Source organism: Populus nigra, chromosome 1 (assembly GCF_951802175.1).
Source record: "Populus nigra chromosome 1, ddPopNigr1.1, whole genome shotgun sequence".
NCBI classification, from domain to species: Eukaryota; Viridiplantae; Streptophyta; class Magnoliopsida; order Malpighiales; family Salicaceae; genus Populus; species Populus nigra.
Genome location: NC_084852.1, coordinates 39,314,964 through 39,341,733, shown reverse-complemented (window position 1 = coordinate 39,341,733; position 26,770 = coordinate 39,314,964). Strand labels below are relative to the sequence as shown.

At 34.5% G+C, this 26,770-nt stretch overlaps 5 protein-coding genes across 7 annotated transcripts; 3 read left to right on the top strand and 2 right to left on the bottom strand.

The window, feature by feature from the left end:
• The first annotated feature begins 658 nt into the window (after positions 1–658).
• Positions 659–2,040, top strand: LOC133675781 (uncharacterized). The gene has a single exon (XM_062097259.1). It carries the CDS (start codon positions 796–798, stop codon positions 1,753–1,755), a length of 960 nt encoding a protein of 319 aa, XP_061953243.1. The 5' UTR covers positions 659–795; the 3' UTR covers positions 1,756–2,040.
• Positions 2,041–2,364: 324 nt separating this feature from the next.
• Positions 2,365–6,380, bottom strand: LOC133675765 (cell division control protein 48 homolog B). Of its 2 annotated transcripts, XM_062097242.1 has the most exons (12): positions 6,108–6,380; positions 5,954–5,998; positions 5,809–5,864; positions 5,533–5,682; positions 5,250–5,357; positions 4,987–5,086; positions 4,498–4,776; positions 4,187–4,356; positions 3,814–3,942; positions 3,456–3,543; positions 3,262–3,339; positions 2,365–2,993 (listed from the first exon to the last, which is right to left on the bottom strand). In XM_062097242.1, exons 1-12 carry the CDS (start codon positions 6,321–6,323, stop codon positions 2,523–2,525), a joined length of 1,890 nt encoding a protein of 629 aa, XP_061953226.1. In that variant the 5' UTR covers positions 6,324–6,380; the 3' UTR covers positions 2,365–2,522. The 2 variants fall into 2 exon arrangements, with proteins under 2 accessions (XP_061953226.1, XP_061953232.1); XM_062097248.1 differs by lacking the exon at positions 4,498–4,776.
• A 1,871-nt stretch (positions 6,381–8,251) lies between these two features.
• On the top strand, positions 8,252–13,619 carry LOC133692024 (SH3 domain-containing protein 1-like). Its single transcript, XM_062112684.1, has 10 exons — positions 8,252–8,577; positions 8,667–8,780; positions 8,877–8,946; positions 9,038–9,186; positions 9,644–9,745; positions 9,819–10,019; positions 10,673–10,735; positions 10,947–11,099; positions 12,640–12,714; positions 13,204–13,619. The coding sequence occupies exons 1-10, from the start codon at positions 8,518–8,520 to the stop codon at positions 13,327–13,329; spliced, it is 1,113 nt and encodes a 370-aa protein (XP_061968668.1). The 5' UTR covers positions 8,252–8,517; the 3' UTR covers positions 13,330–13,619.
• A 1,138-nt stretch (positions 13,620–14,757) lies between these two features.
• Positions 14,758–15,353, top strand: LOC133706291 (uncharacterized). The gene is made up of 2 exons (XM_062131799.1): positions 14,758–14,837; positions 15,107–15,353. Exons 1-2 carry the CDS (start codon positions 14,758–14,760, stop codon positions 15,351–15,353), a joined length of 327 nt encoding a protein of 108 aa, XP_061987783.1.
• Positions 15,354–15,522: 169 nt separating this feature from the next.
• Positions 15,523–23,394, bottom strand: LOC133675748 (LRR receptor-like serine/threonine-protein kinase FEI 1). 2 transcript variants are annotated; one of them, XM_062097227.1, is made up of 15 exons: positions 23,127–23,394; positions 22,800–22,886; positions 22,071–22,277; positions 21,424–21,559; positions 21,110–21,181; positions 20,927–20,998; positions 19,895–19,966; positions 19,242–19,313; positions 19,054–19,125; positions 18,777–18,871; positions 18,295–18,462; positions 17,856–18,188; positions 17,229–17,474; positions 16,592–16,725; positions 15,523–16,271 (listed from the first exon to the last, which is right to left on the bottom strand). In XM_062097227.1, the coding sequence occupies exons 3-15, from the start codon at positions 22,165–22,167 to the stop codon at positions 16,053–16,055; spliced, it is 1,788 nt and encodes a 595-aa protein (XP_061953211.1). In that variant the 5' UTR covers positions 22,168–22,277; positions 22,800–22,886; positions 23,127–23,394; the 3' UTR covers positions 15,523–16,052. The 2 variants fall into 2 exon arrangements, with proteins under 2 accessions (XP_061953211.1, XP_061953217.1); XM_062097233.1 differs by lacking the exon at positions 23,127–23,394 and adding an exon at positions 22,990–23,126.
• Positions 23,395–26,770: the final 3,376 nt, after the last annotated feature.

The window sequence follows — 26,770 nt, the reverse complement described above, 5'->3', positions numbered from 1 at the left end:
TAAAATCCAAAAATAAACTATAAATGTAAAAAAAAAATCTTAAAAAAATAACAAAAATAACCTCAAACAATACTAAATCTGAGACATCGAAGGATCCAACAGGTAATAAAATCCTTTTTATAAGATAGCTGGTTGTAGAATCACTTTAAAAATAAATCAAGTATGATCTGATCACTATCATAGCTTGACATGAGCATGTCTTCTCTAATTAGTACACAAATATTTGACAAGACATCTGTCATAGTCTGATTTAGAACACTGTGTGAGAACCCAGCTACATCAGGAGATCTTCTCGACAATGAAGAAATCCTCTTGATATAGAAAAGAGAAAAACTCAAAGTCCCAAAGGTAATGGGAATGAGCTGTGATAATTAAATTCCAAAGCAAAGTTTTCAATAAAGTATCCGAGCCATTTCGATTTTTTTATTGGTATAAAAAGTCTTGGTATCATAGTATTTCTTCTTCCATGGCACAATTAGTATTATAATATATTACATTAAGCATAGTAATATTGATAAAAAAAAAACTAAATATTTTTTTAAAATAATTAATTTGTTTCTCAAAACTAATTTATATATACATATATGAACGCGTATGGCCCCAGGAAGAGAACCGGCCCCACGATTGAAAACTCGAACAAAATGCCGAAAGCATGAGCTAGCCGTTACTAGAAGAAGCTCCCACAATCCGAGTCACCACAAGGAGGACAGCCCCTCCTGTTCCTCTCCTAAGTAGCACACAAAAGAAAGATACACAAAGAGTTACCTGTGCAATCTCACAATTCTCTCTCGAAAAATGGCAGATTTTGGCTTCCTATCAGACACAGATGACTCGGCGGTAGACGAACTTGTATCTCAAACACAGGAACTCTGTGTCCTTGAACAAGTTTCTAAAATCAACTGTTCTGGTTTCACCGACTCGGTCCTTCCTGCTGATTTAGAAACCCGTTTTCACAAACTCAAATCCTTCCCTCCCACTAAATCTAAAACCCCAACTACCAATAAATCTCTCTCAAGGTCTAACACTGATATGAACATCATCTCAGTGAAGGGTAAAAAAGATGATGATGGGTCCTTTTCTGATTCTGAAAAAGGAGAAAACTTTTCAAGTGAGGAGCAAAACCCAGGTGAGAAAATGGGATCTTTGAAGGGGCAAAATGAAGTTTTTTTGGACAACAAAGAAAACCCACAATGGAAATCGGGTTTAGAAAAGGAAATGAAAAGTGGCTCTGTTTCTTCTCCTCCTTCAAAATCGTCAATGGAAGAAGAGATTTTTTCTCCGAAGAAAGAAAACTCAGATGGGAAAGGGGGTTTAAAGAAGAAGTCTTTACACGGGTCTGATCATTCTAACTCATGGGTGGAAGATGTGATTTTCTCACCATCCAAACAGAAACCGGAGAGGAAAATGAGTATGAAATCAAAATCAAAATTTGGGTCTTCCAATTCATCAAATTCACTCATGGATTCACCTTCTCCTCCTAGAAAAGTTGGCTGCTTTTGGTGTTCTCCTAAAAAGAAGCAAAGCAAGGAAAGTTTGGGTCTTGACTGGGAAAGCAATAATCTTGATGAGTACTTGTCTGATTTGAGTACCTTTTCAGTGAAAGAGCAGCAGAAAAGACTAAAGAAGGCAATGAAAGAGCAAGAGAAGATGAGTAAAGAGGCAGAGAAGATTGTGAAGTGGGCAAAGCAGGCATCTGCGAGGATGAGTTTTCATGACACTGACGATGTGCTAAGTGACGATGAGATTGCTAAATGAGTATGGATTTAATGATTTTGGTTTTGCTTCATGTTGTCATGCATGTGATGGAATTATAGTAGTATATGTTTTTTCCCTTCATATTGGCTTTTTACCCTAATACTAGTATAGTTTGGGCTTGAATTTTGTCTTGTAAAGGTTATACAAAATCATCTGGCAATGGTACACAATAATAGGTTGGCAATGCCTTGAATATGTTGTTCTCTATGTATGTCATTTGAGATTATTTTTTTATTTGTTAATTGAAGTTCTTTTTCTTAATAAAATTATGAATAAATTCCTCTCTTTCCATTAGTAGTGCAGAATTTTTCTCTTGGGAACCAGAAGTGCCAAGTAATAAAACTAATTCTTTGATTGGAAGGTCCATGGAAGTGAACTCTATAACAGGCTAATTCTTCCCCTGGATGGCACAGTGAATTTGAAATCAGATTATACGGTTGCTGTCTTAAAAACCTTAGCATTGTGCTCGTTTTCAAAATAAAAAAAAAAAAAAAATACTAGCCAGGTTGCAAAAATCCCCGATACACGCTACCCAAAGACACGAACCAAGACCAAACATTGGCACAATTACTTTTAAGGAAACACAAAACCTACCCGAAGACACGAACCAAGACCAAACATTGGCACAATTAATTTCAAGGAAACACAATACCTACAAGGCGATCTGTAAGAGACCAACTCAAAACATAATTTCCCTAGTAAAGAATGAGAATTTGGAAAGAAAAGCACAGCCCCAACAGTCATGTAGAGCTATGTCACCAGCTTTTTCAGGTTGCTGGTACATCAGGTCTGGCTGACTTGGTAAACATAAGAAAATATTTAGCAGCAGCAAGTAATACTAAGCTAAGAACACCAGCTTTGAATGAAAGCATTGAATCCAACAAATTCCTTTTGCACTCAGTATTGGGTTTAGGATCAAATTCAATTGCTCCAGATCTCTTTTGTTTAGTCTTCATAAATGATGAATATCTTTCAACTTCAGCTCTTGTTAAAGCTGGTTTTAAGGACTCCTTTACTCTCTGGAAATGACGATTGCATACGACAGTGGCAGATATGTTTTCCCTCAGAGCTACAATACCAGCTTCCCGACAAAGGCCCTCCAGCTCAGCCCCGGTGAAGAGCTCAGAATCTTCTGCTACTCTTCTCAGGTCAACATCATTACTTATTTTCATTTTACGTGTGTGAACACCAAGTATCTCATATCGAGCCTCTAAATCGGGTGGTGGCACATACAGCACCTGCAGGTTCATATAAATGAAATTAAACAACATTTAAAGATGTTATCTGCATAAAGAATGAATGGCTTTATTGTGATTTTGGCACCATCTTATGCAAAAGATCACAAGGTAATCAGGAATAGTGAGCTCATAGCTATGATGTTAGGGGCATCTTCGAATACGCAGCAGACAAAAAGACAAACTAAGGAAATGATTGTTAAACAAGGCCAGCAAAAAGAAGGGGTAACAGGTATAAGATATGGAAAACTTTTAAACTTGCACCCCTCACCAAATCAAAGCGTCCAGGGCGCATAAGTGCAGCATCAATTGCATAAGGACGATTTGTGGCAGCCAGCACAAGAATTCCCTGATGGAATTGAGCAAGTGTTTGAACCACAAAAAAAGGGTTAGATGTTATCTATAACTCCTCACAACTATAGTTTCAAGATAAATGATAAACTCAATCATGTGACTGGCACCTACTTTAGACTGCTCTAAACCATCCATTTCAGTCAGTAACGTTGACAGAAGCCTCTCTCCTACGGTAGTGCTGTTACTTGAAGTCCCACCTCTGCCATTGAATAGAAGTGCTTTGAGAACCATTTTTTTATCAGTTGTTTTAAAAAATCAATCATAAGAACAACCGCATTACTCCGTATGGTGTGAATGAAGAAAATGTTACACATATTTCCACATGTGCCCATGATTGCATTTATTATACACCAACTTGAAGAAGCTCAATGAAATAATTACCCACTTACCACAGAAAACATTTGCAGAAACAGTTTTAAGAGAAACAATCATTTTTCAGCAGCAACATATAGGAAACCTCCATACTAACCTTTTTGCAGCAACAACATCAGCCTCGTCAAAGAATATTATGCTTGGTGCTGCAAGGCGAGCTCTCTGAAATGTATGGCGCAGCAATGCTTCCCCCTCTCCAACGTACATTGAATAGAGTTCTGCACCACTGATTTATGCTTTATGAGTTTTCAAGAAATATAAATCTTTGGTTCCCCTTCTTACCCTCTCTCTTTTTATAAATTCAGCATGGATTAACAATCAACAAAAATCAGTTTTGAAACGGCCACCTCTAATATCCCAGTTATCAAGTCTGTACACTAAAATCTGAATAATAAAGCTTTCAAAAAAAATCCTTTCTTCGTGAAAAACACTTCCATTTTACGAGATATGAAAATACAATACAATGATACCTCAAGGAAAAAAAGGAAGCTTGAGCAGCATTAGCTGCAGCTTTAGCAAGAGTGGTTTTTGAGCATCCTGGAGGTCCATGCAGAAGAACTCCACGAATTGGTGATATTCCCATCCTTGCAAATGCAGCAGAATGTTTGATAGGCCATTCAACAGCTTGTTGGAGCTTTTTCTAACAACATAGGAAGTATGGTTAACTTCTGCGTCAGTGTCAATACCAAATTGAAGTGCAGAGCTAACATATATAAAGTTGAGCATCCTTAAAGTCATCAGGAAGGATTTTGATACAAAATTAAGACATATAGTTACAGACTTTTAAATCCTTCAGTCCACCAATATCTTCCCAAGACACTTTGGGAATTTCCATTGTCACACCTCTTGTTATGCTAGGGCCAACCACAGATTTAGCATGCTTCCAGTCATCCATCGTTAATTGCACACCAGCATCTTCACTTGTATCCAAAGAATTAAGAGCGGACATGGTAGCTTCGCGACATAAAGCTTCCAAATCAGCCCCAACATATCCGTTACAAGATGCAGCTATAGCATGTAAGTTAACATTAGGATCCAAATGAAGCTTCCTTGTATAGAGCTGAGAACAATCAAGAAGAAAAAATCATGATAAAATCATGCCTCTACTGCCACATGACAAACCTTTTTCTAATCAACATTCCATCAAACAAGAAGAGCCATGATCATACTTCTAGTAATAACATCAACTGGCAACTCAGATAGGCTGATATATGTTTCATAAATATTGACTCTTACGATGCTCATAGATATTGAAAGATTTGTATGCTACCTTGAGAATTTGCAATCGCTCCTCTTCTGTAGGTGTAGTAACTTCTATTTCAGCATCAAAACGACCAGATCTTCTTAATGCAGGGTCAATTGCATCCACTCTTTATACAGAATATATATATATATACACACACATTAGTTAAGATCAAACAATATGTGCAACACAGCCATAAAAAAAGGCCAATAAAAAGCTTCTGTGTCAGATTGATTCTACTTCATTTCAATAGAACAAAACCTCAAACATACAAAAAGCAACAAACTAACCTATTAGTTGATGCAATCACAACAACTTGTGCTGAAGATGTAGATGAGGGCTTGTTGGCATCCATCAAAGCAAATAGTTGAGAGGCTACACGAACATCTTGCTCCCGTCTGCATTTGAAGGCCTAATTTAAATATATGAATGGAGAAGTTTACCTCTTTATGTCTTATCAAGACAACAGCAAGCCAAGAAAACAAACTAACACAAAACCTACAACAAAGCAATTGTATAAATCTAAAGAACAGGTAAAGCTGCAGCAAAATCTAACCATCCTTTCTCCAATACCTTGAATCACGACGATGACACAAGGCATCAATTTCATCAATAAAAATAACTGATGGCTTGCCTGCCACAGCATGAGACAATGCATCTGAAAAAGCCTCACGTAGAACTCTCTCGCTTTCTCCAGCATGCGCTCTATGAACGAAATGTGGACTACAAAAAAATTCTCACAAATCACATCAAACTCAAGTCAAAAATTAAATAAATAAATATAAGTATTAATTCAGCAATACATAAAATCATTAGTCGGGAAAAAAAAGAAAAAGAAAATCAAATTACCTAATGACAATTAAATGCGCCCCGCATTCGCGTACAACTGCTCGTACCAAACTTGTCTGCGGAAGAAAAAAAAAAGATAAATAAATAAATTTAGAATCAAAGAGAACAATTTATTGGATTAATAAAATGATTAAAAACTACTTACCTTTCCGGTTCCTGGTGGACCGTACAGAAGCAAACCTGTTGGCCACTAGAATCAAAAACCAAATTAATTAATTAATTAACTTGAAATTAAAGCTGTAGTATGATCATAATCAATCACAAAATGTACTTATTTTGTAAAATTAGGTTTTAGTTACTTTTAGACCGAGTTTCTGAGCTTCACGCGAGTAGAGAAGAGGGAAAGTAATGAGCTCTCTTAAAGCTTCGAGAGCCGCTTTATTTCCACCAATTGCTTCTTCGGCTTTCCACTCGTTGTTTGAGTTTTCAGTTCCGTTGTTGACTTTGCTGCTGATGCCGCCGCCGAAGACGCTGCTGCCGCCGCCGAAGCCGCTGCTGCTGCTGGGAGGTTCCATTTGAGAGAGAGAGCGGTAGCAGAGAGAAAATAGGGATTTTTAAGCGCCTTGGTGCCAAAAAAAAAAGATGATTAAAGTAGAGGTAAAGGCCTTTTAAGTTTGTGTAGTTTTCAGCTTGATCTCTAAAATGTATTGTTTTGTCAGTTACGCCCTTTTAATTTTATTTTCCAATGCAACTCCTCCAGTCCTGTCCTATTTTAAATGTGGTAAAATCTAAAAACTTTTGAGGACAAAAAATTAAATTACCCATCAGGAATTAATTAATTTTGATATTGAGAAGAAATCTATTTCTTCTCTTGAAAAATTTGTTCATCCCAAGATACCGTGGATTAGTAACCTGCTTTTTTATGATTTAATATATTTTTTTAATTTTTTTTGTATTTGAGAGTGAGTTTGCCAGGTGTTTTTGAAAAGTTTTTTTAAAAAAGATATTAAATAAATATTTATTTTTAATATTTTTTAATAGTTTTAATGTATTGATGTTAAAATATAGAAAAAAATAATAAAAAATAAAAAAATTAATTGTTTGGATTTCAATGATAAAATTGACTAGATTCAGTGTCAAGACATTCCTTTTGACAAGATGAATGCGATTGAGATGTTTCCAGAGTTACATGTTAGTGGAAAAAATGGATTGAGAGTGAGAGAGGTTTTACTTCACAATTGATTTTGTGAGTTTTTTTAACCGATGTATTTTAGGTAAAAATGAATTAAGATTTAAGATGATAATTATTAGAGGTTTATATAATTATTAATTTTAAAATTTATAGGATTAATTAAAGTATATATAAGTAGGTTTGGACATTCATATTAATAAAAAAAATTAATGTTTTTAATTAAAAAAATTGACCTAGACTGTTTTTTTTATGATGTTATTGTAATGGTTGGTCAACTACAATAAATTATGCATGGTTTACCTGTTTTATTTTTTTTATTCGGTTTAAAATTAGATTAATGAAACTTAGATTAACTTAAAATGTATTAGTTAATTAAACAGCGTGGCATGTCCAACCTCATGGCATTCAATTTTAATTGAAATTAATTAAAATAAGTCAATTATAAATATTTTTGTAAGACTTTTTAACAAAATATTGTTTAATTTTTATTTGATTTTCAAATAAAATTATAGAATTTTTTTCTCATATTAGCATGTGTTGTTTTTTTCTCAACCCTACATGATTATTTTTTTAATTTTATTCAAATTTTTCTGTAATTATTTATTTTTATTTAATTAAGTAAAAAAAACCCTTTCACACCGTGGCTGGACATAATGGTTTCCAGGAGAAGGCATTCACAATTTAATTACCTTTATTTTACTTATTACACTCTTGTCTCAAATTTTCCACAATTACGACTTGGTCCCAAACCCTCCTCTAACGGTTAGAGTCTAACCTAAAGATTTTTATAAAAAAATCTGCCCAGGCAGTCCTTTACACTGATCCGTTCTTGGAGATATCGTTATAATTTTCACATAATTTTAATTTTAAATTTAAATTAGAAAAAAAAGTCACATAAAATTAATTTATTATATTGAATTTAATAATAATATTAAATAATTTTCTGATCTAAATTTTTCTATCATGTTAAAAAAATTTAATCAAACCCACAATACAGCAGACATGTAATTAGTATACAATAGCAAGAAAACTAAATCGCCATTTCTAGAAAGTGTTCGTTTAATATTTCTCCTTTGAAAATTTCATTTTCCGCCTCTTCCCATTTTCTAACGCGTCAAAGAACCACCCGATCAGCGGAGCAGCCAGACGTGAATGTTCTCCTCCTAACCGACCCAAGTCAAAACGGGTAAAAATTTGAAGTATGTGTTTTACATTGTGATGATTTTTACATTATATTTTTAAAAAAATAAACTTAATTTTTATTTTACTTGCTGTAGGAACAAAACACATTTAATTCTAAATTCGTACCCGACAGACAGTTTCCACTTTCCCCCATTTATCTGTCCTCGCCTTTCCCTTTCCCTTTCCCTTTCCCTTTCCGTGTTGCCTGTAAAGCTAACTACAAACAAATCAAAATTCTCTTTCCGCAAAAAACTCACTTTCTTGCTTAATCGCCTCCTCGATTTGAGCAGCCTCTGGCGATCTAAATCTTCTCTCTAACAAAGTTTGGTGTTGTAACTGTTTTAACTGCACAGAATATAAGTTGTACAGTGAGTAGTTGATAGTTTTTCATTTACATGGAAGCCATAAAAAAGCAAGCTACCAGGCTTAGAGAGCAAGTTGCAAAGCAGCAACAGGTAATTAATTTCAGTTCAGATTCTCTTTTGCTGTTCTTTTTTTTATTATTTTTTTCAAATTTTGTGTTTGTTTGTTTGTTTGTTTGCAGGCAGTATTGAAGCATTTGGGACATTTTAGTAATGAAGGAATTATTGTTGACGAAGCAGAATTACAATGCTACCAGCATCTTCAAAATCTCTACAATTCAACCAGAGCTGCCAAGGTGCAGTTATTTATTTGGTTTGGTTTGGTTTTCCTTTTTTTATTGAGGCAAAATTTTGATTTTTTTTTGGTGTTTTATTTCACTTTAAAATACCAGCATTTTCAGAAGAATATTGTTCGCGGTGCTGAAGGTTTTGTATCTATAAGTTCGAAGCAAATGGAAATATGTGAGTATGGATTTTGCTTTGTGACTACCTTGTTATGATTTGTTTTCTTTGAGGTTGATATGTGAGATTTTTGGCTTCGGGATTTTCTTAGTGCGAAAGTTGGCTGATGAGTGTTGTAAATACGGAGCTGAGAACCAGAGCGAGAATAATTATGTCGCAAGGACTGTTCTTCAGTTTGGTGCCTCGCATAATTTGATGGAAAATGAGAAGGAAATTTTGCTTGGGGTTCTTAATGATCAGGTAATTTTACTGCCAGTTAGGAATAATCTCAATGCAAACTGAATAGTGGTAGTTTAGGAATACTTAAGCATATATTCATGCTAATGTAAATGTGTTCCATTTATTATATATTCAGAGATCATTGCTTCTTTTGAATTTTTCTGCCAAGTTCAGATGTCATAAGTAATTGTAGTTCCTGCCTAGAATTAGTTACTCTGCATTGTATAAGTGACCATCCAATTGTTATTTCATCAAGCGTGTTAAATGAAGGCATGAAGAAAAAAATTGTAAGATAGACAAATTGATATGATAGAAACGAGATTATTGTTATTATTAGCTTTTAAGCCCTACATGTACATTGCCAAGAATTAATGATGGGTATCTTGCGATTTTTAGCGTAAGCTGTCATTTAAGAAAAAATAAGGTTTTTCCATCTCCTTTTATGTTCCTAATTGTGTTACAGGATTTCAATATTTAGGTTTCTAAGCCACTTCGGGCTTTAATAACTGGAGCTCCTTTGGAGGATGCTCGCCACTTGACTCACCGTTATGACAAACTCCGTCAAGAGGTTGAAGCCCAGGTAAGCTTTGGTGTCTCATGGGTGTAACAGTTGTAGGAATTGTGGTAGATTCATGGTGATATGTTCTTGGCAGGCAGCTGAAGTATTGAGGCGGCGGTCAAAAACCAGGGATTCTGAAATATCTGCAGAGAGTTGCATGAAGCTTCAAGCTGCAGAGGCAAGGTTGACTGAGCTTAAATCTACAGTGATGGCACTTGGGAGAGAAGCTACTGCTGCCATGTCTTCAGTTGAAAATCAACAGCAAGAGATTACTGCTCAGCGGTTGTTTAGTATGGTATTGCATGCTTTTCTTCTTTCTTCCCTATGTATGGGTGCATTTGTGTGCACGACTCTCTCTGCCTATGATGATCTTTCGGCTTCCGGGACCACGATCTATAGTGGTTGACAACTTTGACCATCTAAACACCTGTTGTGAATGGAGTATAGTTATTCAACAGAATCTTAAAGAAGCATTCATGTGACTGGCGTAGCTAAAGCCAAAAACATTTTATCCATGTTCATGTTCGTTTTGGTTCAGTACTTTTCTCTTGTTGATATGTGACATCATAGGTGTCAAATGGGATAAAGAATTAGGAAAGTTTGGAGGGTTTGGGGAGGGATGTTACCTCATGTACTCCTTGCCTATTTGGGCAAAGGTATTCTTATGGTTCATCTCCCTTTTCAGCAAATTCAATTTGGCACTTGCTTCTGCATATCTCTCTTTGTAGCTAGCCATGTATCCTTCCTTTTACCGTTTCAAAATTTTTCTTGTCCTGATAGAGTTCCCCACCCATTTTCCTGGTATAAATATCTTGCTTAATTTCACGATTGCAAAGTTAAGAGGGGTTTACTGTATTTAAAATTTGTGCTGCTTTATCAAATTTGGTTTAGGTAAAAGTTATTTCTTTTCTGCACATTGATCTAAAAAAAAATCAAATCATTTTTCAGGTAGATGCTGAGAGATGTTATCATCAACACGTTCTTACTATTTTGGATAAGCTACATGCAGAGGTTTGTTCTTTGCAACCGCGGACCTGGCATGTTTATGTGCATGTGCACACATATATCACTTATAGTTTTTTGAAAATCATATTCTCTTTATCACTCCATGCATGCTTTCTTCACTTTTCAGGTGCTCAAAACATTACCTTATTATAATCTAATTTTATGTTTGAGATAGATTATGACTGGTGCAATTCCAAAATGTTTATGATTGATGTAGATGATTCTCGAGGAGCAATTAAACGAGTCTGCATTACAGTCGGCAACCACACAGAGAGATGTGATTCTCCCACCTGAACCCAAGAATAACACTTCAAATGGATCTGAAAATGACATGCACCCTAATCATAAGGATGCACTTTACATAGCAAAAGTAAGATGTTTGATCACTTTGAATATCCCACCTCTTCTCTCAAACCCTGCCACACCAGAAAGAAAAAAATAATTAAATATTGTAGAACACTCTTTGATTTCTTCCATCGTATCTCCTCTTGCACAGCTTTTGACTTGAAATATGAGAAAGTGCCTACACAGCTCGTGATGTTTGATTCTTGTTTTTCGCTTAAAACTACCTATACATGTCATGATGTTTGATTCCTTTTTTTCTCTTAAAACTATCACACTATATCTTTATTCCTTGTAATGGCATGTGCAAGATTACTTGATCATCTCATTTGCCAATGTGGATGCAGCATCCTTCTGTTCCTTGTACTTGAAATAAAGTTATTAGTTTAATTTCAATTCTTTTTTGATAGTTAAAATATTTAACTTTATCAAATATACGGCCAAATATTCATTGGATAGCATGTCACTAGGGGTCCAATACCATGCAAACAGTTTGCTGGTCGACTGCATTACTCCAACAAGTAATTGTTTTTTATGTTGACAATAATTAATTTGTTTGGTCAACTACTCCAACAAAGAATTGTATTTAATGTTGGTAAATAGTTAATTTATTTAATTTAAAAGAGCTGGAAAAGGAAAGAAAACTTTGGCAGTAGTGGAGTGAAGAAGATAGGCCTACTGGCTGCAATACTATAGGTAGTGGCAGTAGCAATGGGTCAATGGTGGTGAAAACAATGGCACTGATCTTTTTATTGTGCACAGTGATGGTGTCAGTGCCAGTTGGTGATGGAAGCAGTCATGAACTAGTAGTCAAATGAAAAGGAAGTTAAAAGTCGATACTTGGACCTTACTTTTCCAACTATTTGCTCTTTTTTTTTAAGAAGTTTTTGTTTCAAAATGATATTGTGATTTGAAGGTGCATGTTTCTTTTATAAGCAAAAGATAACCTGTTATCTTTCCCCATTAAAATACAACTTTAGTGATATTTTTCTTTGAGAAAAACTTGCATGTACATGAGTTTTTTATTTGTGGGAAGTACATGAGTTTGAAGAGATACTATGCCAAACTTTATCATAGGAAGTACATGAGTATTTTTTTTCTAATTATGGCCACCATTTTATTTGTGGGTATAAAAGTTGTATTTACTTAAGTAATAGTAAGGATGCTTGAAGAGCTGGAAGTAAACACGATAACTTAAGGAAAAAGGAAAACCTAAGATTTAATATCTAAAAAGACCTGAAAGTAACAAAGATGCATGAGCGTCAGTAAACTAATTAAACCTGCTATGCGAATGTTAAACAATCATAGTCAGATTAAGAATTTCTTTATGTGGAGCAAAATTGTTCTTCAAACTGTTATTCAAAGGTGTTACCCTTGAAAGCATGTTCTTATCTCACTGATTTATTTGTTTACAACTGTATGCCACACTACTTAAATAAGGATCCACATGTAGTTGTTTACTGTCATGGAATTTTTTACCAGTGCAAAAGATGTTTCTTTTCTTAAGATTCACTGCTTTTTTTTGTTATTTTGGTCTCCATTTCATTTTATTTTTTAACTCTTTGCAGGTTATACACCCATTTGATGCTCAAGCAGCAGGGGAGTTAAGTCTATGTATTGATGATTTTGTTGTGGTCCGGAAGGTACTTTCTCTACTGATAATGCCTCTGATGACCTATAGACTGTTCCATTATAGGCCATCTTTGAAAATGATTTTGAATTATTAATACTACTCATGCATGCATGCATACATTAATTATATTAAGCATGCATATTCACATAAATATATAGTTGTATTGTATATCCTTTACCATAGAGCTCAGCCTGTAAAATGATTGTGCACCAATGCCTGTATGAGCATGGGTGTGGTGCTTGCAGTTGGCAGTTTTGTTGTTATAAATCTGTGAATTCTTTATCTTTTTGTTGAACACCATCACGCACGCACAATATATTTATTGTTATATCCTTAGATCAGAAGTCCTTGTCTTCGTCTTTAGTAAATGACTCTGGGGGAGTGTTTTTAATACGCCATTTGAGTTTGCAAATATATGTTTCAGAATAGGCAACTCGAGCTTCAATCTTTTTCCTTTCCCTTTTCCCTCTACCTAATCTTTTGCTGATAATATCACAAGGTGGCTCCGACAGGGTGGTCAGAAGGAGAATGCAAAGGCAAGGCTGGATGGTTTCCTTCTGCTTACATAGAAAAACATGAAAAAGCACCTGCAAGCAAGATAATGGAAGAAAGCTCAACTCCTTGATCCAGATATTTATGTACAAAAGCTGTATATGTCTTGTTTATATTATAGTTTAATTCTATGCACCAGTGGTTACAGTATGTTATTGAATGCCGTTCCTTCTGGCGTGGTAGTAGTGTATGTGTGATGAGATTGTGCTCTCCTAACTTAGCCTTCCTTTTCTTCTTCGCATCTCTCTATTTATTGTGTTTACGAAAATAAGGCCAATAAGCAGCTTTTAATGTTTCGTACCTTTTCCCCTTGCAGTAATTTTTGTTGGATAATAAAATGCCCTGGCTATTCTTTTCCTCTCATTTTGTCCTGTTATTTTCTCAAGCAGATGCTGTAGTGATTAGTTACAGTTTGGGTTAAGCAATCCTCTAGATTCCAACAAGTAATTGCAAGTTTTTGAACTTTTTCAGCCATTGACGAAGCTTAACAGGAAAGATTTTAGTTGCTCCTTTTACCAATCCATTCTGTGTAATCCAGTTAAAGCCAGAAAATTAGACACTTCAAAATTGGGTGCAAATTGAGATAATTTTAAATTAAATTAATTGATTAAATATAAATATAAATATAAATATAAAAGGTTTGCTTTGTGATATTTTGATTGAATATAAGTAAGGAGACTGGTCGGAAGGTTTTAGTGTTGACTCATTTGCCATAAATTTTTTTGTTTTTCATAACTTGAATATTTTATTTTCCATTGCAAAAAAAGAAAAACTTGGGTTGCAACCCCAGCATACTCCATGGCTAGTAGAAAACACTAAACCATGTGGTAAAAACACCTATCCTGCTCAATTTTTTTATTTATTTTTTTTTCTTATTTCATCCTTGTAGCTCAAATTAATGGCCAATTTAAAAAAACTTCTTTAGCAAAGAAAAGATTTAGAGACAAAAGACTAAAGTGTAAATGGCTAAGAAAATAGATGGCAATCTCAAAATTAAAATAAAAATTTACTTCGGTCTTTCTACTTTTCAAATAATCAATTTTTAATCCCTTTAGTTTTTCCACATTGTAGTTTTCATCCACAAATTTATTTTTATTATTTTTTAGTCTGTGATTTAAAAGAAAAGAATGAGGAAAAGAGAAAATCATTTGATTCAAGTGTTAAAGAAAAACAAATCTCAGTTGATACTAATTTAGACCATGAAAACAATCAAAGGGAGAAAACAAGTTAGCGGATGTTTGTTACTTTGTAGGTATGAATGAAACAATTTGAAATTTTCATTTATAATTTCAATTGTTTGTAGGCAAATGAGGGGTTGGCTTAGTTTACGTTGTCTTTAAGGTTTTTCTGTAGGAGCCTGGATTTTATATGTAAGAAATGTCGCGGCCTGAAAAGTATTACTCCTAATATTCAGATTTATTGGCTCTATGTAGGTTCGACTATTCGACAGCATTTACTATCTGAAAACACTTGGCATGGGTTGCTGTGGGGTGGGGTAGTGATGTTCTTCCCATTGCCAAAGCGCATGTCCAACGTTGCAGTTGTTTCCCCCAAGACTGGAACTAGCTTGTGGGCTGATCTGTGGGTATTTTCTGATTCATTTGTGTAATCGACTCACTTTCCCATGTTCCTTGGATTCAAATTAAAAAATCTTGTCATTCTTTAATTTAACCATCAACTGTTGTAAAAGGATTGACCATGGCAGTATAATATACGATCCTGTTATGCCCTGGTGATGCAATTGAAGATCAAGACCGGCCATGGTGATTGACCCTTTACCAACTGTGAACGACAGCAGCATGCTGTAATCTGTAGCATACGCTTATTCAGAAGTTTATTCATTTTTGCAGGCAATCCCAGCTGCCAAGAGACTTGAAACTAATCAGATCGGGGGCCAAACTAGAGGACCATCCATCTCTAATCCATGAGTGGATAGAGCTCCGCTTACAAGCTGCAAGAGCACTGCCTTTCAAACAGGAGGTAATCCCCGGTGCAACTCCCTCCAACATTGGTGTCCCAAAAGAGCTCGACAAATGCAATCCGAAACTGGGAACGAATCTTATTGCTGAAGTACATCCACCTGATATCTTTGACTAGGTGTGACTTCTTGGAGCCAGTGTCCATGCGACATTGTCAGATTCTAAGAAAGAAGAGGATAATGGAAGAGGAAAAACTAGCACCAAGATTGAAGGCATTGACGGGAAAAATAAAAACAATTATGAGTGAAGCCTTGCATGGCGGATATTGCGATTAGCGAAATGCTAAATTCACTCGAGGAACTGATTGATTATTATTGCAATGAAACATATTTTACAAAAATGGTGAAAACATGAATCCTTTTTGCAAAAGCAAGATGATGTTCTCAATTTTATACAAATTTCATATACACTTGAAATTTGGGTGAACAAATGCTAGATGGGGACTACAACATGAGAAGGGAAAAGGAGAGGGCCAAAAAAAAGAAATACAACTTCTGATGAATAACTGGCCCATACCACAAGTCGATACTCCATTGTCATAGAGACAAGTCTTTTTGCACACCCATGCAAGATGAGGACATGAAAATTCCAGCCGATGAGTAATCAATTTGGTACCAAGAGAACCAGATGAAATCGTGTGTTCCTCTATTAGTGAGTTGTGATACTTCTGCAGAAAAAATGAACGAATAAAATGAAGATACAAAACCGCCGCAGATTCTAAGCCCTCTTCATGCTTGTGCATTACTTCTTTATTTTTCCCAGAAGCTCCAGTAATGGATGTGAACTCAAACATGTCTTCACTGTCACTAAAAGGGTTTCAATCAGAGTTGGAATCATAAAAGTCACTTGGGCATGGGGTCATGACCTCAGATTCAAGTACTTGAACCACCCTGTGCATGGTGGGTCTATCCTCTGGGCTCGAAGAAACACATTGGGTGGCAACTGAAAGCAGGGCATCAAGGCTTTCTACCTGCACCCCCTCACAGTTAGGATCAACAATTTCTCGTGGTCTATTCTCCGTGATTAAAAAATTTAACTGCAAGACAGAAAAAATAGTCAGAAACCAGCTTGTATACTCCATTAAATATGACAGTTCCACATACATTTCCTTTAAGCTTTACCCGGTGGAATTAGATGTGCGCCACAAGGCAATCATGGAAAGAAATAGATATAAACTAGAGACCAGTCCGTTCATAGAAAGAGATCATATACATGCAATTAACATCTTCTAGTCACATTTTTTCTCTCATTGAAAGCCCCTCTTAATTTATATCATGACATAGAATAATGGTAAGTTCATCAAGGAAGAATAAAGGAGATTAGCCCAACTGGGACAAATTTCATCAAGAAACACACCCAACCAACAATATTCAGGCCCTTCTCGATGTATGATGCATCTGTTGGCCGCTTTCCACTTAACACTTCAAGCACCAGGACCCCAAAACTATAAACATCAGTCTTTTCAGTTGCCCTGCCACTTTGCATGTATTCTGCCAAAGGAATCAGACAGGCTCGTCATAAAAAATAATGGAATGATAATGTGAAAGCAATCATGATATTACAAATGCAGAGATCAGCCAGCAAAAGAACCATCATAACTCGTTAAATCATAACCTAAAGAGATTAACAGCTACCTTGGACGCTAAACATCTTCTGCGAAACATTGCAAGTCAAGGTATACTATTAGGATACTGTCTTCAACCATAGTACAGGTAACAAGCCTTGTCAAAGAGATATGAAAGGGTATTCCATTTATTGCACTTAGCATAGATATTCCTCTTTCTATTCTGGAGTTTTTTTTTTTTTCCATCAGAGCAAATAGCATATCCTAAGAAAAAGGTAAAGCCATTTTCAACACCCAATTTAAAAGTTAAGTGGAAAAAACTTAAGGTTGTAAGTGTGACTTTGTGAGTGAAACATATTTCTAAAATGTCCATTCCAACCAGTTTGGTCAAATCAGTGGCACAAGTTCCAGTAAATGTGCATTGCTTACCAGGAGCTAGATAACCAAATGTTCCAGCAACAATTGTAGTAATATGTGATTCTTCATCACCTAACAATTTGGCAAGTCCAAAATCAGTCACTCGAGCCTCCAAGTTGCCATCAAGCAAAATGTTGCTTGACTTTATGTCACGGTGGATGATCCTAGGGGAACAATCATGATGCAAGTAGGCCAGTCCTTTTGCGGCCCCCAAAATAACGGTCAGCCGTGCATCCCAATCCAGTTGCTCAGATCTTTCTGTACAATCAATGAAAAATAAGTAATGTTCCTTGTTTAATCCGTAAACATGAGACTTGATAGATAGAATGGTACGCCTCAATGAAAGGCTAAGAATAAAAATAAAAATAAAAATGAAAGGAGAAGGTCCACAACAAAAATAGCAAATTTATAACCAATGTTATAAAAATCAAAACTTCATTCTAGACTGGAGGCATCTCTGTCACTGCCCATGCCAATGGGTAGGATTTTCTTTTTATTGTCCAAAAACCATCAGCATTAAAAAAAAAAAAAAACAGAAAATAGATGGCACTACATTGTCTTATGAAAAAGTGTCCGCACATCAAACTTTTAGGCCTTCCTAACATCTAAACTAAATGAAAACAAAAACATAAATCTTACCATGGAGTGCTTCGTCAAGGCTGCCACCAGATAGGAAATCATATATCAACAATTTTGACGTGGGAGAATTGCAATAACCTCGTAAATTAACAAGGTAGCGGTGTTTTATGCTTCCAAGAATTTCAAGCTCCCTCTCAAAGAAACGATTAAAACCCTCATCCATCTTTACAATTCTCTTCAAGGCAAATATACTGCCATCATCCATTTCAAGCTTGTACACAGTTCCAAAACCTCCAGAGCCTATGACATGTTCCTCAGTCAAAGTCTCTAATTTTTTTATGATGTCTTTTGAAGAGTATGGCAAGTCCCCATGAAACATTATGATCGATGCACCTGGCGCAACAAGAAAAATAACATGAGGTGCTGAGTTTAAGAACTTATTAGAAGTTTATCCAATTAAAAAACAGTTTGGACAGATAACTTAAGTTGAGAACATTACCTCCACTAACATCCATTGCAATACTGTTACTTCCATTTTTACCAAACTTCTTATATAGAAAGCATCCCCAAAAACACATTAGTGCCACAAGAAGCAGTGCACCAATGGTTGCTGAAGTGCTTATAAGCAATCCACCAGAATATTTTTTCTTTCCTCCTTGATTTTGGCCTGCAAGCAAAGAATAATTTTAAGCAACAACCATAAAGTATATGAGATCAGGAAATGATCGGTGTTGTTAAAAAATTAGGTTCTCTCTTAACAATTCAATTCAGTTTCTATGGTAACTTCAACTACTTCCAGGAGTTAGATTCTAGTAATGAGAACGGTGGGAGTTTTAAGTATGTGTTATGCTGTAAGAATACAAGTAGTAAATCTATTACCATCCTAAATGTTGATACTGTATTACATCCAGCATGGCAGACATTGTACCTGGTAAAATGAAATATTGGAGAATTGAATATGTGATAAGACTGCTAGATTACCTGAAGGAGACTGCCCATCAGTTCTGGGCCCTCCACTGTCATCTTTGCAAGTTCTTTCAATCTGCTTTCCACACAAATCACGATTTCCAGTGAACCTACAAGATATAATGTTTCAGTTTATTGATTAAGAATCTTCTTTGGCTTCTGAGGAGTAAATTTGTAAAATAGTAGAATTTGATTTTAGCTGCCGCTCATCAAGGCACACCTGAGTTACTATATCACAGTGGCTGATGCAAAATCAATTAAATATAACACATATTGGGCAAGTTGGACTTACGAGTTATCTGCAAAGTTGATGAGCACACCATCAGATGGTATCGGCCCGACCAGAAAATTGTTCGACACATTGCTTCAATTTAACATTGTGATCATAATAAATATCAGATGTAAATGTATCAATTTCAATTTCATGGTAACATCATTCTATAAAAAATAACTCAATTCAAAGCAAATGAGGCTACTCACAAAGTTATGAGTTTATTTAACCTTCCAAGAGATGCAGGGATTGAACCGCTGAGAGAGTTACTTGAGATATCCCTGTAGAAATACCTAATCAGTTTCATCTGTCTAGCATGATGATCGCATCTAGAACTAGTATTTGTCATTTAAAGCACATTAGTGAGCACAAGTGCCTGTCAATATTCTTCAAAGACCTTTTTCTCATATACAATAGCTCAGAATTAAGTGGAGGCTTCAGTGTTTATTTTGTCATTACTTTCATTCTTTTTCCATAAAGGTGTGGCATAGATCCTTTAACTTCTGAAAAGACACAAACAGAAGTAATTTGGTGTTAACCATGGAACTTGAATCCTCATCTATCTTGCAGTAGGAAGAAGCCAATTGGTGGAGATGTATACATTTCTACAATAGACACAACAAATTGAGCATTGAAGGCCTACAGCAACCCTATCATATCCCTTGAGAAACTTGCTCAAGCCCAGGTGAATAACATCTAAATTGTTTTTGGAAAAGGTTTGTAATGTGTCACTAATGGGTATACATATATGACAAAAGGAGTTTCAGTACTCATAGAAAAAGATTGTGGAACTACATTTGTTTAAGCTGAAAACAAAATAACATGCATACAACTGAAATTTATCATGAGGAAAACAACTCACAGATTTTGAAGTGCAGTTAGGTTTCCCATTTCGCTTGGAATTGGTCCACTTAAGTAGTTGCCTTGCAAGAATCTGTAGAGAACAGACATTAATAATTTACTTCCAGTCCAATTATAAATGTGTGCAGATAGGACACCCATACAGATGTTGAAATTAGATTTTAAGGTGGCAACTCTAAACCTAATTTGAATGGAAATATATCATGAATTTCTAAAAACAAGAGGGAGCAAATGCTGTAGTTATCGCACAAGCCATAATTTCTAACACCCATTCTTTTTTTAGCAAGTGAAAGTGAAATAGAACTACAAATTTAGGCATCATGGGGTCATGGGGTAGCAGCAATTTACAGGAAAACAGCAACTGAGCTACATAAGCTACACATTACAGAAAATAGTTACCGACATGAAAAGAAATCCTTCATTGTTAAGATGCCTGAATTGTAAACTCAAATGAAAGGCAATATGCCAACATGATCTCTCTAGTGTTTATAATTCCAAACTTCTAAGAGAAGCTGAATTAATTGTTTAGATTATGAGGTGGCTCTTGGACCATGTGCAAGGGTTAAAAAATTTGTTCCCAGTATGCAATCCTCTATGACCAGAGCTAGTGTTACTCGTCTGGGCCATCAGACATTTATCTGGTAGGTTTTTGCAACTTTTCTTCACTGGCAAAATATAAGGTTGGTTGCAGTTAAAATATAATTCACAAGGTGCAAAGTAAGTTCAGAATGCTTTACTCCATTCTGAATGAGTAATTTTCAATCATCATCACTATATTCAAAAGCAGAAACTCAAAGCTTTTTCTGTGGGAGAGAAAATCCTTTTCAGTAAAAATCCTTGTATTCATGTTGTCCATCATCAGTAATGCTAAATTATACAAAGGAAAATATAAATAATCAGTCCTACTAGTGCGTTCTGCTTGTATTCAACCAGTAGAATGGCAACAGCATTATTCAAAAGGATAAAAAGAAAATGTAGGACAACATGAAGTGATGATGATAAAAAAATTATTATTAGATTTAGATGCACTTACATTCCCTGCAACTCTGTGCAATTTCCCAACTCTGAAGGAATTGTTCCATAGAAGCTGTTGTTGTATAGAGCTCTGCAACACATCATTCATAATAAAACATATAAGAAAAATAGCACCATGCCTTTAATACAGAAAACAACAGACAATTTTCAATAAAAATAAAAAATTCCTGAAAATACATACAGAATTTTCAAGTGCGCTAACTTCCCAAGGTCAGGTGATATGGGTCCACTTAATTTATGGTTCTTCAGACTCCTGGAAGATAATGGATAAACAATCAACAAAATGTTGAATGCACTTCATATTGCATTCTGAACTAACAGATTTGAGTGAAATAAATAAATAAGAGAGAGAGAGAGAGAGATGCCCAAATGAAGAGAAAAAACATGTAGGCTATTTAAAGGTTCACAGCTCCATACTTATTTACAGGGAGCAAACTGATTATGGGCAGAAAAGAGAAAACAAGTCTGAGATTTGGATATCATTTGTGAACTCACAAATATATTACTCTCTTGGTTTTCAGATCACATGTCACTCCCCTCCAATTACATGGATCAGCATCCTCTGGCCTCCACAAAGGAAGAATACCATCTGAGCTGACAATTGCATTCCTGAAGCTCCAAAGTGCTTCACCTACAAAAACAAAAAAAATGAATTTCAAAATTCTAATATATCACAAGTGCACTTGAGAATGCATACTCCTATAGACACTAACAAACATAACTAAGGCAAAATGATTCTAGAAGGTAAGCAAGTTCGTGTTTCTTGAAAAATTACAGGCTACTCAAACATTGATGTTGGGAAGAAACACCTACTCCACCCTATCCACAGAAGAACTTGGTGGTCCATCTGTAGGGTGCTTACAATCATCAAACATCCCTCATCGTTATATTTCTAATCAAACTAAATTTCACATTTCATAAAACAAGTCTTGACATGAAAGCAAAATCACGCCAGGTTTGTGTTCAGATTAATGAAATTCAAATGCGAGACAACTCATAACTCACAATAAATAAAAAACCAAGTATTTCTTTCAAAGTAAATGGACTGGACCATAGATTTCTTTGTAGCAGCTTTGCTACTTTGACATAGCTTATGATTAAGTTGAAATAGCACATATGCATAATCCCAAATACCACCGTACCATCAGGACTGATAGCTCCACTTTTGTTTATGAGAATATATAGCAGTAGAATGTAAAGAAGCCAGGGCCGTAGACATCTCATTGGATAGATGGCCATGACAGAACTGATCAAGCATAATATAGCAGCTATAAATCATCTGATAGACCAAGCTCCAGAATGCTTTGCTTGTAACATATGGTTATCTGGTTGATTACGCCGTATAGCAGCTGCAGAGACAAGAAAAAGATTGCTGAAAAATATGAGAGAGCAACAATTAAAACTGCAATGAACAAACCATGCCTCTGCAAACAGAACAACCAAATTGCATTGCAAACAAAATTCATTAGCCTAAAACACAGACATCTGTAGCACGCATGAACATGCTAGAAACATGGATAAAGCATTTAAGAAGAGTTATATCCACAACCAATTCACTGATAGAGCTTCCACAACTCCCAGCGCAATAGAACCTAATCTCTCTCTGCTAGCAGCACTGCCATTTGAAATGCACACTCATAATGAAATAAACTTCTTTTCTTTGATGGGCTATAAAAAAAATCAGTAAAATGTAGAACTTCATCATAAACAGGTTAAGTAAAAAGCTAGAAAATTCGCAATAAACTGCCAAGAAAACATGGAAAAAAAAACAATCTTTATGGATAACTATACACACAAGAAACGAGCTTTTAAGCAATGAATCCATGATAAAATCGAAAAAAAGAAGTGGACCTCAAAATCGCAAACTTTACCAGACATCAAAGTTTTAAGCTGAACAGGTCAAATCTATAACAATAGTTGGCTCCTTTATTGAGTGTCATCCATCCAGCTCAAACAACCTGAAAGCAATCCCATTTCAAGAATAGAAGGATCTTAGGAACAAGACACTGTTATGTAACTATCTTGTTTATAAGCTTTGGACCAAAAAGGTTTGTTAATTACCGTTTTACACAGCTAAAAACACTAAAAATGAAAACTTTGCTATGAGGCCTAAATTGAAATGGGAAAAACACAAGAACCCACAAGATATTTTGTGAAGTAGAACAAAATTGAAGTGGCAAAAACACAAACAGGCACACCTTAGATTTGATCTGGTGAATAATAATGAGAAGAAGAAGAAGAATAATGTAGACTGTGAGCTGTCAAGTGAGACCATAAGCAAACAAAACAAAACACAAATATATAAAACCCGAAAACTAAAAAACACCTCTCTCGCTCTCACTCTCTCTCTCTCTCTAGGAGATGTGTGTGATTGTATTGTAGAGTTAGAGAAAGAGGTTTTTTTTGTTGATTTCTGGAGAGAGAAAGAAGGGAAGTGTGTGTGTGTGTGTGTGTGTGTTTAGTGAAGCGGAATAGATGCTTGGAATTAAGAGGAACATTTAGCTCAGCCAATCAGAGTGGAGTGGATTTGCACGTGTGACGTCGACCTTCCATACGTGCCAACCGACGCTCGTTTTCATTTCATTTCCTTTCCTTTTCCTTTTCTTTTTTCTTTTATTAATTAGTTTTTTCATTTCTTTCTAAAACAGAAATAAATTCGGTACAAAATAAGTGTTATTAATTAATTAGGATTAAGAAAAAAAATTTGCTTATATGTCGCCTGCAAGAGAAAACCCTATAGGTTTAACAGTGTTTCTTCTTTTCTTTTTGTACATGAGGTGTGGATTTAAAAAATTAGGTTCCAAAGTGTTTTTTTTTTGCCCCTTCATTTTTGATATTTTAATTTTTAATTTAAAATTTTATTTTGTTCATGTTTCACAACTTAGTACGAGAAGATGAAAGAAAATGTCACTGAAATATGATGAAGAAAAAAAAAAGTGATCAATTAACTACAATTTATTAATAAAAAACAAATCTTAGTGTTAATGAGTTTCATTTAATAAAAAAAGTTTTGTTGGTATGTTTTCTAACTTTTATCTTGTTGAAAAAAGTAGATTAGGGCTTGAAAATTCTATTTGATCAGATGAATTTATGTTTTTTTAATTAATTAAAGGTTGATTGGATGTTAGATATGGGAGGTTTTTGTGTGTGTGTTTTTTATATTTTTAGATGAAAAAAATGGTTGTAAATAGATTTTTTATCAAATGAGATGATGTATAGTCGCCGCCTCACCACTACATACAATATGCCATTTGCTTTGTTTTTTGAAAGCAAATGATGCATGTTTAAAATAAAAAAAATTATAGGTAAGGGAATGAGTCTGATATTATAGGCCTACACACGCCTTATCTCTTTTTGTTAAGGCCTTAATAGCTTTTTCTAAAAAAAAATCATTATATTTTAATTAAATTTCATCAAAAATAATCAATCAAAAATATATTAAGGATATTGTATTATTAAATATCATTTAATTTTTAGTTAGTTTTTGAATAAGATTATGGTATATTGTTTTTATAATATTGGCAAACCTTTTTTTACACCCCTTCATGATTTTTTTCCCTTAAATTTTATTTAATGGCTTTCTTTAACGTGTCTGTTTTTATGATTGTATAGTTCGGTAAAAAAAAATTAAAAAAAATTATTCTTTCTTCCTATAAACATGCTTGAAAAAATAGATTAGATTCCATTTGAATTTTTTTATTTGATTGATTTTTATTTTTTAACTTATTTTTTGGTGTTAAAGGGCTGGTAAGTGGTGGTTTATAGTGTTTTTAGATGAATATAGATTGAGGATAGATTTTTAGGTCAACAAACTCTAATCCAATCTTTTAGTCACCATAACGGTGATCGAATTTAGGGCAACAACCTAGAAGGTGACAAATTGCATGTCATTGCACGCGATCAAATTGGATAGATAGCCATGACGTAAATATATTTTTTAGCACATCAATGTAAATCAACCTAATATATCATTGTGATATATATTTTTTAAAATATCATCTTAGTTTTTTTAAAACCAAACTATAGTTTTTCCTGGTAATTTGAGTCGACTTTGAATATAAATATCTCCTCAACAATTTAATTTAAAATATAAGTCAACTAAAAATTAAATAGGTTTTAAAGTCAACAGAATATACCAAGATTAATAATATTGTCAGGAATTCTCAAAAGTCTTCCAATTTTTTTTCCTCCAACCCTATATTGCGGGCAGCTACCTAGTTGTCCTCTACGATTGGATGGCGAAATAAACATTCATTATATTGACAGAACTGATTTTTTTTTTTTAATGAATAAATAACTTAGATTATCATACCAAAGAGTCATCATATTCTAAATACCTTTTAGACATGCCCTTGTCCTTAAAGCTGGAATATGAATTGCTCACATGTTTTTTTGCAACGAGAGATTATTTTTTCATGCTAAAAACATAACCCTCACCCATTTCCTAGTCACGTACTCAAGACGAACAGAAAACCCGTGACAATGTAAAAAAAAAGAGTCTCAGATTCATTCATGAAAGGTGGACGCAATTCTATTAATAGAGAGGTAGTAATAATGCATAGGGCATAGGCCCCATATAGAATAATATTAATGAAAAAAGATCCTTACTTTTTTTTGATCATTACTAGATACATGTCCCGCGCGATGCCGCGAATTATTTTTTTACGTAAAAAATATCAAAAAAAGATAAGATCTAAAAGTGTTAGGTATTTTTGCAAAACTATACTCAAGAGTCTTGGGTTTGGCTACAACGCCTGATCTAAAAGTAATATTAATAATAACATTAAACTTGCATGACTCAAGTTTAAGTGGATTTGGCTGCAATACTAGACTCAATAGCCTTGGATGTGGGTATGGCTGCAAGATCGTGTCATAAAAGTGTGATAATTAAATAGATTAATTTAAAAAAAAACAAAGAAAAAAAACCAACAGAAAGAAAAAAAAATCAATGAAGAAAAGGAAAAAAAATCTGAATTAATTGGGTTAACCCTTTAAACCAAGTTAACCCGTCAAACTTTGGATTCGTGTCATGAAAGTTTGATAACTAAATAGAAAAAATAAATTAACGGGTTAACCTAGAATTAACTGGGCTAACCCGTCAAACCCGGGATCCGTGTCATGAATGTTTGATAACCAAATAAAAAAAATTTAACATTAACAAACTAAATTAAACGAAAATTTTAATTAAAAAGGAAAAAAAACAAAAAAAAAAAAACAAAATGCATCAGTCTTTTCACTGTGGACTACACTGTGAAGAAAAAGAAAAAAAATCTAAATTAACTAGGTTAACCCTTCAAACCAGGTTAACCCGTCAAATCTAGGATTCGCGTCATGAAAGTTTGATAACTAAATAGAAAAAAAAATTGACGGGTTAACCCAAAATTAATTAAGTTAACCTGTCAAACCCGGGATACGACATGAAGGTCTGATAATTAAATAGAAGGAAATTTAACATTAACAAACTAAACTAAACTAAAACAATTAATTAAAATGAAAAAAAAATCCGCGTTAACTCATCAAACTAGGTTAAGCCGTCAAACTCGGGATCTGTGTCATGAAAGTCTGATAACTAAATAAAAAAATTAACATTAACAAACTAAATTAAACAAAAAAAATCACTAAAAGAAAAAGAAACAAAGAAAAAAGCAAAAAAAAAAACCAAGAAAAAAAACAAAGAAAAAAGCAAAAAACAAAACCGAAAGACATAAAAAATAGAAAAAAAAAAGACAGCTCAGCCTTCAGATTATAGACTGCACTATGTAGTCCAAAACCAGGTCAACCAGTCAAACCCAAGATACGTGTCATGAAAGTCTGATAGTTAAATAGAAAGAAATTCAACATT

Coding starts and splice junctions, on each gene's coding strand:
- LOC133675781 (XM_062097259.1), top strand. CDS start 796: ATGGCAGATTTTGGCTTCCTATCAGACACAGATGACTCGGCGGTAGAC.
- LOC133675765 (XM_062097242.1), bottom strand. CDS start 6,323: ATGGAACCTCCCAGCAGCAGCAGCGGCTTCGGCGGCGGCAGCAGCGTC. Junction 5,358..5,532: donor TGTCATCGTCGTGATTCAAG/GTATTGGAGAAA, acceptor CTTCAAATGCAG/ACGGGAGCAAGATGTTCGTG. Junction 4,357..4,497: donor GTGGACTGAAGGATTTAAAA/GTCTGTAACTAT, acceptor CTATGTTGTTAG/AAAAAGCTCCAACAAGCTGT.
- LOC133692024 (XM_062112684.1), top strand. CDS start 8,518: ATGGAAGCCATAAAAAAGCAAGCTACCAGGCTTAGAGAGCAAGTTGCA. Junction 9,746..9,818: donor GTCAAGAGGTTGAAGCCCAG/GTAAGCTTTGGT, acceptor TGTTCTTGGCAG/GCAGCTGAAGTATTGAGGCG. Junction 10,020..10,672: donor CTCAGCGGTTGTTTAGTATG/GTATTGCATGCT, acceptor ATCATTTTTCAG/GTAGATGCTGAGAGATGTTA.
- LOC133706291 (XM_062131799.1), top strand. CDS start 14,758: ATGTTCTTCCCATTGCCAAAGCGCATGTCCAACGTTGCAGTTGTTTCC. Junction 14,838..15,106: donor ACTAGCTTGTGGGCTGATCT/GTGGGTATTTTC, acceptor TCATTTTTGCAG/GCAATCCCAGCTGCCAAGAG.
- LOC133675748 (XM_062097227.1), bottom strand. CDS start 22,167: ATGGCCATCTATCCAATGAGATGTCTACGGCCCTGGCTTCTTTACATT. Junction 21,560..22,070: donor TGGAGCTATCAGTCCTGATG/GTACGGTGGTAT, acceptor TTGTTTTTGTAG/GTGAAGCACTTTGGAGCTTC. Junction 16,726..17,228: donor ATTTGGTTATCTAGCTCCTG/GTAAGCAATGCA, acceptor TTCCTTTGGCAG/AATACATGCAAAGTGGCAGG.